The 15,952-nt window shown below is 55.2% G+C and overlaps 3 protein-coding genes across 3 annotated transcripts; 1 reads left to right on the top strand and 2 right to left on the bottom strand.

Moving 5' to 3' along the window:
* Positions 1-4,374: 4,374 nt before the first annotated feature.
* On the bottom strand, positions 4,375-7,531 carry CkaCkLH20_00740 (ATP-dependent protease la 2; the record flags this gene model as incomplete). Its single annotated transcript, XM_038883460.1, has 4 exons — positions 4,375-4,462; positions 4,669-4,838; positions 4,915-7,001; positions 7,063-7,531. The coding sequence occupies 4 exons, from the start codon at positions 7,529-7,531 to the stop codon at positions 4,375-4,377; spliced, it is 2,814 nt and encodes a 937-aa protein (XP_038751055.1).
* A 1,752-nt stretch (positions 7,532-9,283) lies between these two features.
* Positions 9,284-11,612, top strand: CkaCkLH20_00739 (putative replication factor-a protein; the record flags this gene model as incomplete). The annotated part of the gene is made up of 4 exons (XM_038883459.1): positions 9,284-10,154; positions 10,614-10,720; positions 10,792-10,899; positions 10,977-11,612. 4 exons carry the CDS (start codon positions 9,284-9,286, stop codon positions 11,610-11,612), a joined length of 1,722 nt encoding a protein of 573 aa, XP_038751054.1.
* Positions 11,613-12,168: 556 nt separating this feature from the next.
* On the bottom strand, positions 12,169-13,177 carry CkaCkLH20_00738 (uncharacterized protein; the record flags this gene model as incomplete). Its single annotated transcript, XM_038883458.1, has 3 exons — positions 12,169-12,423; positions 12,491-12,740; positions 12,873-13,177. The coding sequence occupies 3 exons, from the start codon at positions 13,175-13,177 to the stop codon at positions 12,169-12,171; spliced, it is 810 nt and encodes a 269-aa protein (XP_038751053.1).
* Positions 13,178-15,952: the final 2,775 nt, after the last annotated feature.

The raw sequence follows: 15,952 nt of genomic DNA, 5'->3' as shown, positions 1-15,952 counted from the left end.
ATCCGGAACGGGCCCCCCCGCCGTGGATGCTCGGCGACACCGCTTGTTGTGAGCGCCAACGTCCGGTCAGTGGTCACGGCGGTCACGGCGGCCACGACGGTCAATGATTCTTCACATTGATCGATTCGCGGGGCCGCAGAACAAACGCGCGCATATCAGACGCCGATGGACGTTGCATGTGTCAGTTACTGTTGCATTGAAAACGGCTGTCCCGAGATCCAGGGCCTCCTCGGCTTTTGCTGCGCTAGCACGCCAGAGGAGGCTGGCAGTCAAGCGTAGCAAGGAATTAGCGACAGGGACGGGTCCGTCATCGAGAGTCGAACAATAACACACGCCCAGACGGATCTGGAGAGAGGCCACTCTGACAGTTGACAGATGGGACAATCGTTGGAGTCTGGAGACATGACGCACATCCGACTTCACCAGCGTCTAGACTGGCCGGGTCGGGTCTTTGTTGCGTCCAAGTACGACCGACTGCTGAGGCCCTGCCGTAAGCTTCGCCAAACAGGATCAGGGTCAAAAGTAGACCGACCACAGCCCTGCCCTGAGCCATCCCAACCGATCAAGGGTCTCTGAACCACTCGGTGATTATCATCCCGCGCGCATTGGCAGTGGAGTGGTTACGAAGGCCTGTGACGGCCCCACCAACCTGACGAGCGCATCTGATTCTGATGAGTTGGCTGCATGTGGCCGGCCGCACTCGCAGCGTGGAGTTCTGACAGAGACATCAGACGAACCATTTGGGGCCCCTGTCACAGGCCGCAGATTCACCCGAGCCGCTGTGAAAGCTGGAGGGAACGGCAAATCACCACCGTACCAAGTACAAACCCCTGGTTCTTGGAGTTGTAGAATACTTGTACCTGTACATGTTTTCTCTCCTCGCATGCCTTGCCTGCGTACCCGTCCGACGCTTGCTGGGAGCATAGGATAACCGACCCTTCAGTTCTCGAGTCCCGACAGGCTGTCCGGCTGGCTGGCATTGGCGCCTTGCTCTATCATCCACGGCCATGCATACCCCTCTTTGAGTTCATCCCATAACATGGCAGCAACAAATGACGCGCCCCGTTGGATCAAGCCATCCCCTCATGATCGTTCTCAGGGTTACCGTATCGGATCAGATGGACCAATTTGCGGATTGCCAAAGGATCTTGTGTTGCCACGGATATACGAACAGTCGTGGGTCGCGCGGCTGCACGGCAGCCCGAACACATGTCGCCAATATCGTGAATCACGGACTGTTCCAACAAAGTCGTCTGCTGCAAGGCGGTCAATGCGACATGAGTAAGCCCTGGAGCCATCACATCAATATGCCCCCAACGACCTCACCGTGGCAATTGGGATGGCGACGGCATACGACTGATCCTGATCATTTCCTTTGGTGGTCGCTGGCCAATAAGTTACAACCAAGCCGAGGAGGAGCCACTTGGGCAGAGAACTAGACGGAACTTGGCAGAGATTTTTGTTGATCATGTTGGCAACCCTAAGCGACGAATCATACCGGGCGAATTGCCAAACAAGCTGTCATTCTGAGCAACTGCAAACCGAGGCATTGCCGCACCGTGAGAACGACCACAGTCTGGTGCGGTCAAGGTCGCGATAGCGCTTGTTTGGTCACTGATCCTACTTGTGAGGTTGGCTCGACGTATGCGGTCAACAGTTTTGATATTGCAGCATCATCAAGCGGTGATCCTCAACGTCATCACCTTAGTGTTTCTGCCATTGGTTCCGAGGCTGAAGCTCTTCAGAACGTTCATCCAACCTTCAAAGACTTTGACACGCCTCATTAGCCATGCGTGGTAGTCTCTCAAAGCCGTCATCGCGTTGATGCTAGTGTAAACAGGATAGCTCGAACAACCACACTACTCATTTACTACAGCCACATGGCGGCGGCACTTTACACAAAGACGCCTCCGAGATCTGCAGCTAGACGCCCGTCAGCTACTCGACAGCTCCCGAGGCTCCAAGGTCGTTGCTCTTAGCGTCCGAGCAAAGACGCAGTGGCAGATTGGGGTTGAACAGATCTAGACGGCGCGAAGGCACTAGGACGTCCGCCCTAGTGTCAAGACGTCAAAATTACAAGAATCAGCCAAACTCATGCTCGTTGAGCTCTGAGCCCGCTAGCCCGAGCGGGTGGAAAGAACTATTGAGCCTCCCGGTTTTAGTCGTCAAAGAGTAAGCCGCGGCCGTTCAACCTCATCACCAAACACGAGATAACCTACTTTGACTAGTACCTCGTGGGTGCGATTTGACTTCGGGCCCGGCACGACAACTCATTTCAAATGTTCCGCAGGTTCCGTGGTTTCGGAGGGAAAAAGGGGGAGATTTTCTTTTTGTCTCCGTCCGCACCGGCGCGAGGCTGCTCCCGGCCGTCCATCCCGCTCTCCGACTTTCAATAGTCTGTGACCTAGAAGAGCGAAGCATTCGTCGAGAGATTACTGGCGAACGCAGACTATCTCGAGAAAGGGCCCGTTCTGTTACTCACTCCCCGTGTAGAACTACTGTTATTTTCCCATTTGCACTCTCAGACAGGTACCGAAGGCTGAAGATGGACGCAAACTCCTTCGAAGACCTCCGGAATGCCATCACTAATCCGCACTGTCACCAAAGAAAATAGTGTGGGATAATTCTACGCCCGTCAGAATGTTGCACTGAGACCAAGAAGTCACGCCGCGATCTACCTACGCCCATGAGCAGCTTCTCCCGTCCATCTTCCTTTCCTTTCCTCCCGAACACCCGTCCAGCCACCTCCGACGGGAGACAGAGAGAGACGTCACACGAAAGGACAACGGGACCAAACCCAGGAGCAAGAGACAAGAAGGAAAAGTCTCCGTAGCACATGCCCCTTCCCTCTTCCGTGCTACACGAGGCTAACGGAAGTCACTCGCTTATCGAGTCCCAGTAGATTCTGGTTATGCCGTGGCACGGATACCACAGCGAGGGGACGTGTGCTGCAGTCCGATGTCATCCTACCATGCAGACGACGTTCGGATGAAAACGCTACCAACAAGAACAAGCACGATGAGTGATCCATAGCAGCTGAAGGCAGCTTCTGTGCTCGACATCTCCGCAGTCACGCCGGCGCTTCGACAATTCGAAGAGCAGCCTCCTTCTCTACGGGCCGATCTGCCTCCAGCACACCGGTCCCAAGACAGCTGGACTCGTCGGAGGCAGCCAACGCCTAAATCAGCATCATCTCTCCTCTCGTATGCTCAGACCAGGCGTTCGCCGCGTCGTCGGGAACGGGGCTCGCCCGCGGCCAAGGAGAAGAACGCAGCCGACATCTAGGGTTGCCAAAACTTCCGAGCTGGTAATCTGCGGGCACCCGTCGAGCTGGTCTTGAATGCAGGTAATCCGTGGGGCCACGCCCTCTTCCCGAGAAGGGAGCTTTCCATCTTGTTCTTGGCCGGGAAGAGGGCGTGTGCGCGAAGCCCGGGCTCCGTGTAGATGGAGAGAGAGGCATGGTAGTTAGATGATGTCGTACACGCATGCACAGTCGGATACCGCAGTTCCTGTCGACGCTCCTTGGAAAGCAGAGCCAGGGCAGGGACACGCGGGCCTATGTTGGCTCCCCAGAACGTTGCGTCTTATCAGGACGTCGAATACGCCCGTCTTTGAAGGCTCGAGCTGTTGAGTCGGCAGGACCTTCAACTTCCGGGCTTGATGTCTTGCACGGTACAAACATCGTGACACGGCATGAACCCGTCGAGAAATAGGCGAGCCAACCACTTATATCTGCAACACAACTCTTGGGTGCGCCCCGATGATGCAGGTTCTCATTCCCTACCCCCCTTTCCTCTGATCACATCCCTTCCCCCCGCCCAACTGGGACCGTTCCAATACCCTTTTCCCTAAACACCCAGCTTCAGTTGCATATGCGTGGGACATGGCTAAGGCTCTGTTGGACATCACGAATACTACGCCCACGTCTGCTTGGACAGGGACGTACACCGCAATAATGTCTCGAACCAGTATACAATTCACATCTGTGACTAAGAGTACATTGAGACGTGCATGAACATGTGCCGTCGGGCAAAGTGGTGTATTGTGCATCTTGGGTACAGGACGACTGCTTTCCCATACGTACACGCCCTCCCTCGATACCTCCCTCCCGTATCCAAGACAAGGAGCGATACTCGTGGTGATTCAAGCTGCAAAACCAAAAAGAATAAACGCCGATTGAAACCGAGACCTCGTCAGTTTTGCCGTGTCGTTGATATGTGCGTGCCGTTTCCGTCAGGCTGGAACGTCGCGAAGCGGCGAGGGGCCCCGGTTCCGATGATAAGTGGTGGTTCGTGATGATGACTCTGATGAGATGAGTGGTACAATCTGCTGCTGCGTGACCTGATGTCTGCAATGAATGTCGTGGCTGCCAATTTACAAACGGCTCTCGATAGGAGGGAACGGCTCGGCGCCGGGCCATTGGGAATCGGGCCAGACGAGCCGGATGGCCTCCCAGATGTGGCTGTTGAACAAAGGTCAGTTACACTGCGCTCATCGCAAGAAAGGGAACGGTTCCAGGGGCCAGGGGCGGGATGGTGGGTTGTGAGGGCGCGTGGGGTCGCACCGCGTCGGGAACACAGGCGGCACCGTGGGACGGGGGGAAGAGGGCATTTGGTAGAATGGGACGACCTCAGGAAGCGAGGGGGAACGAGTCGGTGTTGAACTTACCTGACGTGGAGGATCTCGAGACCGTCCTTGACCTCCTGCGGGAGATCTTTCACATCCTTACGATTTTGCGCGGGGAGTAGCACCGTCTTGACACCCGCTCGGAGGGCGCCGATGAGCTTCTCCTTGATGCCTCCGACGGCGGTAACACGGCCCCGCAAGGATATTTCACCCTGTATCACGAGGATGCCGTGTCAGTGTACAGTTTTCCAAAGGGGGGTAGGAGGCAGTTGGGTGAGATGAACTTACAGTCATTGCCATTGTCGGCGGGACGTTCTTTCCAGAGAACAGAGAGATGAGGGCGATGGCTTGCGCAATACCACTGCTGGGGCCGTCCTTGGGAATGGAACCAGAAGGGCAGTGAACATGAATGCTACGCTCCTTCATGATGTTGGTCGACGGCTCCGCCGTCAAGCCCAGTTCATAAGCATGGGCCTTGACCCAGGAGAGGGCAACCTCAACACTCTCCTTGAGCACATCACCCAGCTTGCCGGTAAGCTGCACGCTGCCGTTTCCAGGCATGTCGGCAACCTCGATGAATAGGATGCTACCGTTGCCGCCCGAGCTGTACGCCACCAGCCCGGTTACGATGCCGGGTCGGCTGGTCTTTTCGGCAATTTCCTCCTCGAACTTTTCACTTCCCAGAATCTCCTCAATGTCGTCGACCGTCAACTGCGGCCTGTATTGCTCGAGCTGTCCCCCGTCCTTGGCCTCGGCGAACTCGACGGCCTTGTGACGGCAGACGGAGCCAATTTCACGTTCCAGGTTGCGAACCCCTGATTCACGGGTGTATGACTCGATAATCTTGGACACGACGTCCTTGTCGAAGCTAACCTGGTCTTCCGAGAGACCGTTGACCCGGATCTGCTTGGGCACAAGGTGTTGCATTGCAATGTGACGTTTTTCAAGCGTCGTGTAGCCCGGCAGGTAGATGGTCTCCATTCGGTCTAAGAGTGGCGCCGGAATGGTGCTCAGATCGTTGGCGGTGGCGATGAACAGCACCTTGCTAAGGTCAATCGGCAGGCCGACGTAGTGATCCGTGAACGAGTTGTTCTGCTCGGGGTCGAGGACTTCGAGCATGGCCGCGGAGGGATCACCATGGAAGTTGGACATGCCCAACTTGTCAATCTCGTCCAACAGGAACACGGGGTTCGCCACTCCGACTTTCCTCAAGCCTTGCACGATCAGGCCGGGCATGGCTGCCACATACGTGCGTCGATGACCACGAATCTCGGCTTCATCCCTGACACCACCGAGCGAGATGCGGTGGAACTTCCTGCCCAATGCCGTGGCTACAGATCTGGCGAGACTAGTCTTGCCAACACCGGGAGGTCCAGCCAGCAGCATGATGGGCGACCGATCGACCATGCGCCTTGACCGGAGGACCTCGAGCTTGGTGTTGGCCAGCTCGGTTCGTTCTTTCTGCTCTGCCTCTGCCTTGTCCTCGTCCTTGGAATTGCCATCAGTCTCTTTGTCGGAGTCTGCCGGGACGGCCTCCTGCTCAGCCTTCTTGATCTGCTCTTCAACGTCATCATTGATGGACTGCTTCAATCTGAGAACCGCAAGGTACTCCACCAGGCGCTTCTTGACCTTGTCGAGGCCATAATGGTCGTCGTCGAGCTGCTTGCGAGCTCTCGCCAGGGTGTCGGGTCCCAGCCTGTCGTCTGTTGTCACGCTCCAGGGGATATCCGCCAGTACGTCGAGCCACGTGCGAGTAACCTGGTATTCTTGGTTTCCAGGCATCATCTTCTTCAGTCTCTTCAACTCTCTCTCGGCCATTTTTGCGGCCTCCGGAGGCAGTTGAGCCTTGTCCAGCTTCTTCTTGAGCTCCTCCAGCTCGTTGGGCTCTTGGTCCTCGTCCTGGTTGGGGCCCATGACACCGTTGGGGCCGGGCGGGAACATGGTGTTGGGTGGCATCGGCATGCCGTTGGGACCAATGCGTCGCGATGACTTGTCGTTGATCTTGTCCAAGAATTGTACCGGCACACTGGTAAATGTTGTGATCTTGAAGTTGTTCTTGATGCCCCCAACCTGACGATCCAGTAGCTCAATCACCTTGGCCAGGCGGACCTTGACATCCAAAGCCGCCAGGACCTCGAGCTTCTCCTCGTATGAGGCCTCGACTATGTTGGCCATGAAGTCGGCGAGGTTTCCGGCGTCCTTCAGCTCCTTCTTATTTATGAACATCTCGAGACGTCTGGTCAACAGCGGCGACAGACCGCCGGGGCTGTCTGGGCTTCTGGGGAGGAGGGCGGATATGCGGAGGATGGTAACGAGTTCGCGTGATCGTAGCTTGAGGAGGGAGAACAGCTCCTGCATCTGAGCGTCCGTTGAGACTGCACGGCAGACATTAGCCTGTGACGCAATCGGCGACATCGGGGGCATGTACTAACTAACCTTCATCATGGAAGTACTTAACCTTGGCCTCGAAGTGTGGCCTCTCCTGAGTGACCTTCTCTACACGAACTCTTGCGACGCCTTCAACGCGCAGGGCGAACTCGGCGGTACCTCTTCCCTCAATGCCGGTGATACGGGCAGCGACGCCATAGTTGAACAGGTCGGCCTTGCGGGCGGAGCCGGGATCGACGTCCTTGATGAGGCTCTCGTCCACCTCGACGGCATCTTGGATCAGAAGTTGGCCATTGGGGCCTACGAACGGGGAGGAGACGGGAACGCAGGCGATGGGTACGGAGTCGATGCGCTCGTTCGGGGCGGCGGAGGCGGCACGGGTGTAGACGTTGGCGAGGAGGGCGGGGATGTCGGGTCGGGCGGCGGTGACGGGGATGCGCTGTGTGACACCGGGCAGGAGGATTGTGCCGCGTGCGAGAGGAATGACGGGGAGGGTTTTGGTTTGGGATCGCGCCATGTGGGAGTCGAAAAGGGGGTTGATTCGGTTATCGCGTGATTGAAGTGGTGTTGTTTGTTCTGCGTGCACCTCGAAGTGGTGACGATGATGCGATGCACGGTAGTTATTGACTGTTGGGGATTGTGGTATAAACAAGCGGCAAAAAGATGTACGAATGCGTAGAATACAATGGAAACGCCGGGACTCTGTACGTGTGAAAAGAAGAGCGTGACGGTATCAATGTCGCAATAATGTCGGTGGGAAAGAAGGGGAGATTTTGGGTTCGAGGTTGCTGGGATGGTTGATGTCAGAAGCATCAGGTCGGCATGGGGAAGCCGGAGAGGAGACCTCGACCTTCCCGGCAGCGCTGCGGTGCTGTGGTGCTGTCGCCAGTCCAGCAGAGTGGACCATCCGCGTGCATCAGCGGGCCAGTCGCTGTCGAAGCTGGAAGCCGGGGTGCGGGAACCTCCACTGCGACAAGAGCCGAGGCTAAATCGTTGGTTCGGACCCTGGCTGCCAATGCCACTGCCACGACCGTCATCGAACACGGGGAGAATCTCGTGGAAGAATGCCAGAACCGTCTTTGCAGTACGCATTCTTGAAGATTTTCGACGCTATTCTCAAATGTGAGTTAGTTTCAGAATAAGCTACAGAATTCCTTGCCACCATTCTGCTGTTGCTGAGTCGCACATCGTTGCCCAATGTCATGAGGGAGACCTTGCAAATGTTGCTGTCATCGTGATTAGTCTCAAATGCTCGGATGAAGGCCGGGATTAATAATGATGGACGATATCGGCAATAACCCACGACCATAGCACGTTTTGTTGACCATTCCGTGTCTAGCGAAGAATATCAGATGTGGTTCGTCAAAAACGTATATCGTAAATCGTAATAAACACCAGAAAGTAATGAATGATGAAGAGCAAGATGAAGCTATGTAATACCTTGGTAATTGCCTGATAATGGAGCGTCGTCTGTTTTCCCAGGTATGAAATGTCCAGTCACTTTCTGGTTCAGCACACCTCGTTCGGTCTGGATTACTTCTTCCTACCTATCACATCATCTCCCGAGCCTGATTCGAGCAGCTTGGATCGCATCTTGCTTATGGCTTGCTTATGGCTGCAATCGACTAAGACACCCTCATCAATATCTACCACCCTCTGATACGAATATGAGATGTTGTCTGTAGAGATCACTTCAGATGGTTTTGGGCTTGAAAGGAAGGCCCTCTTCCTTGCTTCTCTCTCATCCCATGAATTGAGGACGAGTTGTAGATGATGTACATAGTTCGAGCGTTTTGCAAAAGAACTAGACTCCAGGATTGTGAGGAATTGCCGTCGCAGCCGTTATCTTTATTAGCGGCTTACAAAAGAACTGAGCATTCACGATTGACGTTAGAGTCAGCATTGAGCGAATGGTTTGGCGCTCATCATCTCAATAGAGGATGTCTTGGCTTGGCCCTGTGACGGCTGACTAGCGGCAGGCTGAAGTCGAACGAATCAGGATAAGAAGCCCATCACCACTCCTTCATGTTGTCATCCACAGACGATAAGACCTGTGAGATTTTGCATCTAGAGAACTGCATCTCGGGGGCTGAGATGTGAGTTGCAAAGGATCCTGTAGAGTCGAGCAGATCCAGCCCGCCATGGTTCCCCAAGGCTCTGGGCAGAGGCCATGCAGCATGCAGACTATATCATCCGCCACTATCCGACATCTAATGAACGTGGGCTCTGCACTCTTGAGGGTGTCTCTCAATTTCAGTAAGTCGCAGAAATGGCAGACTTCACCGCCGAAGACCTCAGGTCTCGCAACCCAACCTTCCAGACCGTCAATGACGCCTACATCTTGCCCAACGATAATGCGGAACGCAAGCGTCTCTTCGAGATGAACTGCGCCTTCACCGCACTGTTCAACAACAATCCCATCCGCGCACCGGTACAAGAGCCCGTCTCGACCATCATCGACATCGGCTGCGGCGGTGGGGCCATGACCCGAGATCTTCGCGCCCTCTTCCCACACGCCCGCGTCGTCTACGGCATCGACCTGACACCCGTGCCGCCTCTGCCCGGAGATGACTCCACCGCCGCCGGGCCACGCCTCGAGTTCATACAAGGGGACTTTTACAAGCTGGCGGGTACGGATCCGCGCTTGCGTCCGGGGAGCGTCGACTTCGCCTGGAGCCGGCTGCTGGTGTGCGGTCTCACGGACTGGCGGGGCTACGCGAAGCACGTCTTTGAGTTGCTGCGTCCCGGCGGGTGGGCGCAGATGAGCGAGTCCTGCGTGGACGCGTGGTTTGAACCCGGTATCAGTGCCAGACCCGAGGGCTTCCGAGCTAAAACGGAGTGGGAATGGCTCCGGGCCACGAGGAAGGGACTCTCGAAGAAGGGTCTTGACCCAGACGCAGGGCTGAATGTGCCCGGTTATATGCGTCAAGCCGGCTTCGTGGACATCCAACAGGTGCCTCTGAGGATACCGTACTGGAAGGGGGCTCTTGAAGAGCAGCCAGAGGCTAAGTTGCTGATGGACCTGTTGGTTGACGACCCGACGTCCCTGTTCTGGCACATGATAGCGAGGTCGACGGAGGACATGGGCTTCAGCAGAGAAAAAGTCGCCGAGCTCCAGCTGGACTGCCTGAGAGACTTCGGTGAGGAGGAAGGAAAGTATCGGGTCTTGTTTGTGACCATCGGGAGGAGGCCGAATCTTGACGAATATTAATCATAACGGAGGTGATTTTCGGCTCAATAATCCGTCGCATTAATGGAACAGCATCCGAAGACGAAGGGTACCTGTCGGAACCTCGATCCATGGATGTCATTGCCTTAAGCACAGACCATGTGTCTTCATTACATAATCGCCCCAACAACCTAGAGTGCCCAGTCAACGCGGGGCACCGCCAGTCAGCAGCGTGGCGTGCATCAATTAAACCCCCGTCGCGTAAAGACGCGTCTACCCAAAAGACCACCCTTCACATCTCTGCGTCACGACAAATTTCACCCCTCCCAACATACGTCAACCTCGAAACCACAACCGATACACACAATGTGTGAGCTTTCACCTCATTGTCTCTATATACACATCGAATAACTAACTTTGTCCAACTCAGCTGCATACGGAGGATACCAAAAAACATCATACGGAGCCCAGGGAGGCGACGAGGGAGGCGGCTTCGTCTACGGTGGGTCGCAACAGAACAGCCAAGGCGGTGGCAAGGTACGCATCCGAACCTCATTTGCACCTAGTTGTCTCCGGGAAGAACATATGGCTAAGACGAGTACAAACAGGCGTATAGCGAAGAATCCCTCCGGCCCGTGACGATCAAGCAAATCATCGACGCAGAGGAAGCCTACCCCGGTGCCGACTTCAAGATTGACGGAACCACAGTCACACAAGTACGTCTCCTACCTCTTCTCCACACAACGACATTCCGAGACAAGAATTCTTTTCTCTAACCCCGCGTCTCAAAAAGGTAACCTTCGTCGCCCAAATCCGCCAAGTCTCCCCGCAACCGACAAACATCACCCTCAAACTCGACGACGGCACCGGCCTGATCGAGGCCAAGAAGTGGGTCGACACGGACAAGAAGGACGACGACGCCGCCAACCTCGAGCCCGACGCCCACGTCCGCGTCTGGGGCCGCATCAAGTCCTTCAACGGCAAGCGCCACGTCGGCGCCCACTTCATCCGCCCCGTCCAGGACTTCAACGAGGTCAACTACCACCTCCTCGAGGCCACCTACGTCCACCTCTACTTCACAAAGGGCCCCCTGGGCGCCGACGGTGCCGGTGCCAACGGCGGTGCCGGCGGCGGCGATAGCATGTTCGTCGACGGCAACGACTCGTACGGCGGCGGTGCGGGTGCCGGCGGCGCCGGTGGTAACTCGGCCCACGCGGGCAAGTTGAGGGGGTGCACGGCCAACGCGCAGAAGATGTTCAACTTCATCAACAACGCCCCCGGCGGGAACGAGGGCGTGCACATCCAGCAGATCTCGGGCGGCGCGGGGATGAGCATGCGGGACGTCATGGGTGCGGCCGACGAGCTGCTCGGCCAGGGTCTGATTTACACCACCATCGACGACGAGACGTGGGCTATCCTCGACTACTGATCAGGCGCCTCTGGGACGGATGATTTGTCAGGTTGATCGAGAGAACCGAGAAAAAGACTATACGTCGGGACTGCGACAAGAGGCGGGTCGCGGAGGACTGATATCCTATCACAACAAAAAGTGGCGAGGCAACGGGACACCGGTGCTCCCGCGATACCCATCATTTTCAGCTGTATGAATGAAATGAGTGAATTGGTCGGTATTCTAATGAACGACTACAGCTAGTTGGTAGATACAAGGCGAACTGAAAAGAGACAGGAGAAAAGAGAAAAACATCTGCAAAATCATCACATCTTGGAACATCCTCTGCGATAGAGACAGTGAGTCAAGAAAGTTTGCACCGATGTTGTATCGGGCACGCCCCTCAGGGGAAGGTTGAACACTTCAGCGTAGGTCAGCATTAAAAGACGGAGGCGCAAGCCCGAAAGGGACTGAGAAAAAGAAGAACTTCCCCAACTTCCCATCATTCATCTACCTGTTTCATCACATCACTTCATCTCCAGGTCAGGGGAAAAGGTGACTGACTAACAAGCCTTCAACGGCACTGTGTCATCGCTTACGCCCGCACCACCTCCTTCATGGCGACGTTGACTTGCAGCTTGATGTTGCTCGACACAACGGCCGAGTACGTGCCCACGCCCGCGCCAGCCTTGCGCTGGACCGGCTCGCGGACCATGACGAACAGGCTGACGGGGGTGTTTCCACTGGTCAGCTGGATCTCACGTTTGTACTCGAAGCCGAACTTGCGGTAGTAGGCGTTGTTGGCGAGGGAGCTCGACTCGAGGTACACGGCGCGGTTTTCCGCATCGGCCTGTTTTACGACAATCAGAGTTGTTCAGAGTACTTCGTGGTTCGTGTTCGATGCTAGTAAGACGTACCCTCTCGATCATGTCGTTGAGCAGCTTCCGCGCGTACCCTTTTCCCCGGGCGCTGGGCTTGGTCCCCAGGTAGACGAGGTAGTAGCAGTCGTTGTCGCGGTCGCCCATGACCTCGTGCTTGGTGGTGTGCAAAAGGGGCATCAGCTCGTCGTAGTAGCGGCGTCTGCCCTCCGCGGTGAATTGGTAGTAGAGCCGCCACATACCACTGCGGAAGATGGTCAGCCAGCCGTCGTCCGTTCCGGGAGGCATCCTGTATATGTCCGATCTCATGTTAGCTCAGAGTTGCCACTAACGAAAACTTTTGTTCAACTCCAGTCATCTTTCTTCTCGACGATATCAGATGCCAGGTTCACAAACACGAAGGACCGAGTCGGTTACTCACCAGAGAGCAACACCATCGTGATCGGGGCCGATGGTGGTGACGAGGCCGTCGTAGCAGTGGGAGGCTGTGATGTAAGTCATGATGTCGACGTGCAGCTTCCACTTGTGCTCGGGGGAGTATCCGGCCATGTCGTGGGCGTCGAGGAGGTACTGGCTAAGATCATCAGCAGCAAAGGCATGGGCCAGCGAGAGGCCGGCCTCCTTGCACTCCGACATGCCAATGACACGCACGGTATCCTCCCACTTCGGGGGCACGAGAGAGCGTTTGAGCTCGACGAGGGTGACGCTTTTGCTTACGTGCTCCATGACGGGGTTTCCTTTTACGGAGAGCCTGTCTTGTTCACGAATCTGTTGGAACTGGGATCAGTATCTTCGACTCATGTGGGGTGACTGTGAGGTAAAGACTTACTTAAATTCTGTATACTGTCGCCCGTATGTACTCTCGAGAGTTGTGTTCTCGAGACGGGCATAAATCTGGATGGGTGACGCAGGCAATTGAGGCTTGTGCGAAGGTCAACCGACATCAATAATGATTTGACGGGTTAGATCCTTTGGATTGGTAGTTGAAGTTCGAGTTGTGGGTGGGATGGAGGTGCCCGTCAGCGAGGTGTCGAGGCCTTCACGATGTGCAATGTACGGGATGATGTGGGAGTAATGGTCGTAGGTTTCAAGGAAGCTTCAAGAGAATATGTGTGCGGTAGAGATGGAAGTGTATCTGAATGTCTTTTGAATAAGAGCAGTGATTTGTTTCGATTTGGAAGTTGAGCGAGTAGCAGTCTAGCAAAAAAGCACAGCTCGCGGCTGTGTTCTTGTTCAGAGATCTGCCCCCAGGAACTTGGGGCTTTCGAGAGCGGGAGAACTCTCGATACAACAGATAGGACTTTTAAATCCTGATCCTTGTCCAGGTGGAAAACCCAGGTACAAACTGTCGACGAGAGCCTATCCAAAGTGTGTGATGATGGTGAGAAGAAGAGAGGGGCGGAAGATTAGACCAGGGCAGGAGCGGAGAGGAAAGAGGATTATGTAGTTTGGGAATGTCACTAGACCAGACGGTTAGAGTAGGGATGGGACGAAGGGAGAGTGAGACATCGGCCTAGACGACTAGAGATATGGAGGGCAAAGGGACCTCGCGCGGGATGGAGGGGCTGCAGCTACCCATAGCTGGCATTGGGGGCGAAGGGACTTGGGCTGTGGCGGCCATGGACTGCGGGATGTTGAGAGAAGCTACCGAGCAGGGCGATCGTGCCGTGCCTTTGTTGTACATCTACCGCAGTACGACTGATGAGTATTGGAATGGTGGGGAGGCATGTTGCCTATCTGCTGTAGAACTCAGGCCGAACACGACGAGAACGTCTGATCGACTATCACCGTACCCATTCAGCTGCGGGGGAACGACGGCAGGCAGCTCTGCTCGCACCGACAATATGCGGGCAACTTTGCCTAGGTTTGCCTTTGGTATCCGTCTTGGCTTGGCTCACCACTAGCCAGAACCGTGCTGATGGGATTCGATAATCGTCCAGATATGCCGTAATAAGAGAGGCACGAGGACAGCTCCATATAAGCTTTAAGCGGCACTGGGCACAAGACAAGGCCGGGATGTCCTGGATTGTGCATCTGGGAGAAGGACGCTTGATGTGTCGGAATCGAGCATGTGTTGGTGTGCGGCATCAGCACTGGTGGTTACTGATAAAAGGCCGGCGCGGGCGGGTATGCAAGTCTAGGCCAACGGCGTTTTTCTCCATTCCAATGGGAGGACCGGTCTATCGGGCAAGTGGTTGAGAACGACGCACGATGTTGACTTTGTTTCTTGGTGACGGGAGGATGAAGTAGAGTGTGCGGGGAAAGGTTGGTAGTGGCCAGCCACCAAGGAGAGACATTACCTACCTATCTCTGGGTCAGGTTTCCCAGTGATTGCCAGCTGGATGTGATTCACATCCTTCACCTTGTTACTTCGTACACGTACATGAGAAGGAACATCCAATCGACGCGGGTGCACATGCCAACAACGGCATAGTTCGCTGTGAAACCTCATGCGGCCAAGGCGTTCCCACTCTTTGCCTATCAGCTCCGACGGTGGAGCCACGGCCCTCCCCGGCGGTGTCCGGGCGAGGCCGCACCGTGTGCCCCGCTCCGCTCTGAGCCGCCCATACCGTCGTGTCCAATGGAGCCCGGCCTCTCCTCAACAAAGTTACTGGTCCTCATACACACCTGCAGATGCTTGTCATCTGTGGAGGCTCTGTCAAGTGTTCTGTCCCGTCAGCTCGCCGAGGCGCGCCGAGCAGGTCGAGAGGAACGCTGCGATAAGGCTCGGATGCACCGCCGAAGTTTGTGATGTGACGATCCCAACTGGCGCACGTGGGGTGCATATGCCAAGCTGGCAGGCGAGGGATCGCCATGCCGTTGCTGCGTTGGACAAACACACTGTGTCTGTCGGTGTTTGTTTGGGAGATCGAATCTTGTCTCACTTGGACGCTCAGAAGAGTATCGGGGTGGCAAGCTGGCTAGGGCAACCAACACATGCGTTGTGTAAGCATTTGGACGCCCGGGACGACGGTTTCCGTCACCACCCACGCTCCTTCCCTCAGCACCTTTTCCCTGTTTCTTACAATGATGTGTAAGTCAAGTGCTAGTTCATGATTTTGGAGCAAGGGAGAACACAACCACTTACAAAATTCAGTTTGGTGTTTGTGCTCATTTGAAGCTATGTGATAATTGTATGCGTCGTCGGACTTTTCCTAGAAGCATTGTTAGTTAGGACAGTGACACGGATTTTCTTGGCACGACTGTGCAGTAAAGTCCAAGATCATTCCACGTTTCGGGTCGAATACTGGTGTAATGCCAATGAATAACAAGGACGATACTAGCACTACTGGGGAGCAGCAAGTATAATAGTAGAGGCAGCAAAGGCAATCATAGAGGTAGCAAGGAATAGTTAGTTGCACGGACAAAATCCGGGGGGATTCTAATGCGTAGGGACTTTAGTCAACAGCGCGGATTGCAAGCATCGCAAAATGGCGTTTGTATTACTTATACACTAGTATGGTCTCGTAGTGTTGCTCCTTTCCACGCAAAAGCAAAATG

This window comes from Colletotrichum karsti, assembly GCF_011947395.1.
Source record: "Colletotrichum karsti strain CkLH20 chromosome Unknown Scaffold2, whole genome shotgun sequence".
In the NCBI taxonomy this organism is placed as follows: domain Eukaryota; kingdom Fungi; phylum Ascomycota; class Sordariomycetes; order Glomerellales; family Glomerellaceae; genus Colletotrichum; species Colletotrichum karsti.
Note: the sequence above shows the minus strand (reverse complement) of the source record. Positions and strands in the feature narration are given on the sequence as shown.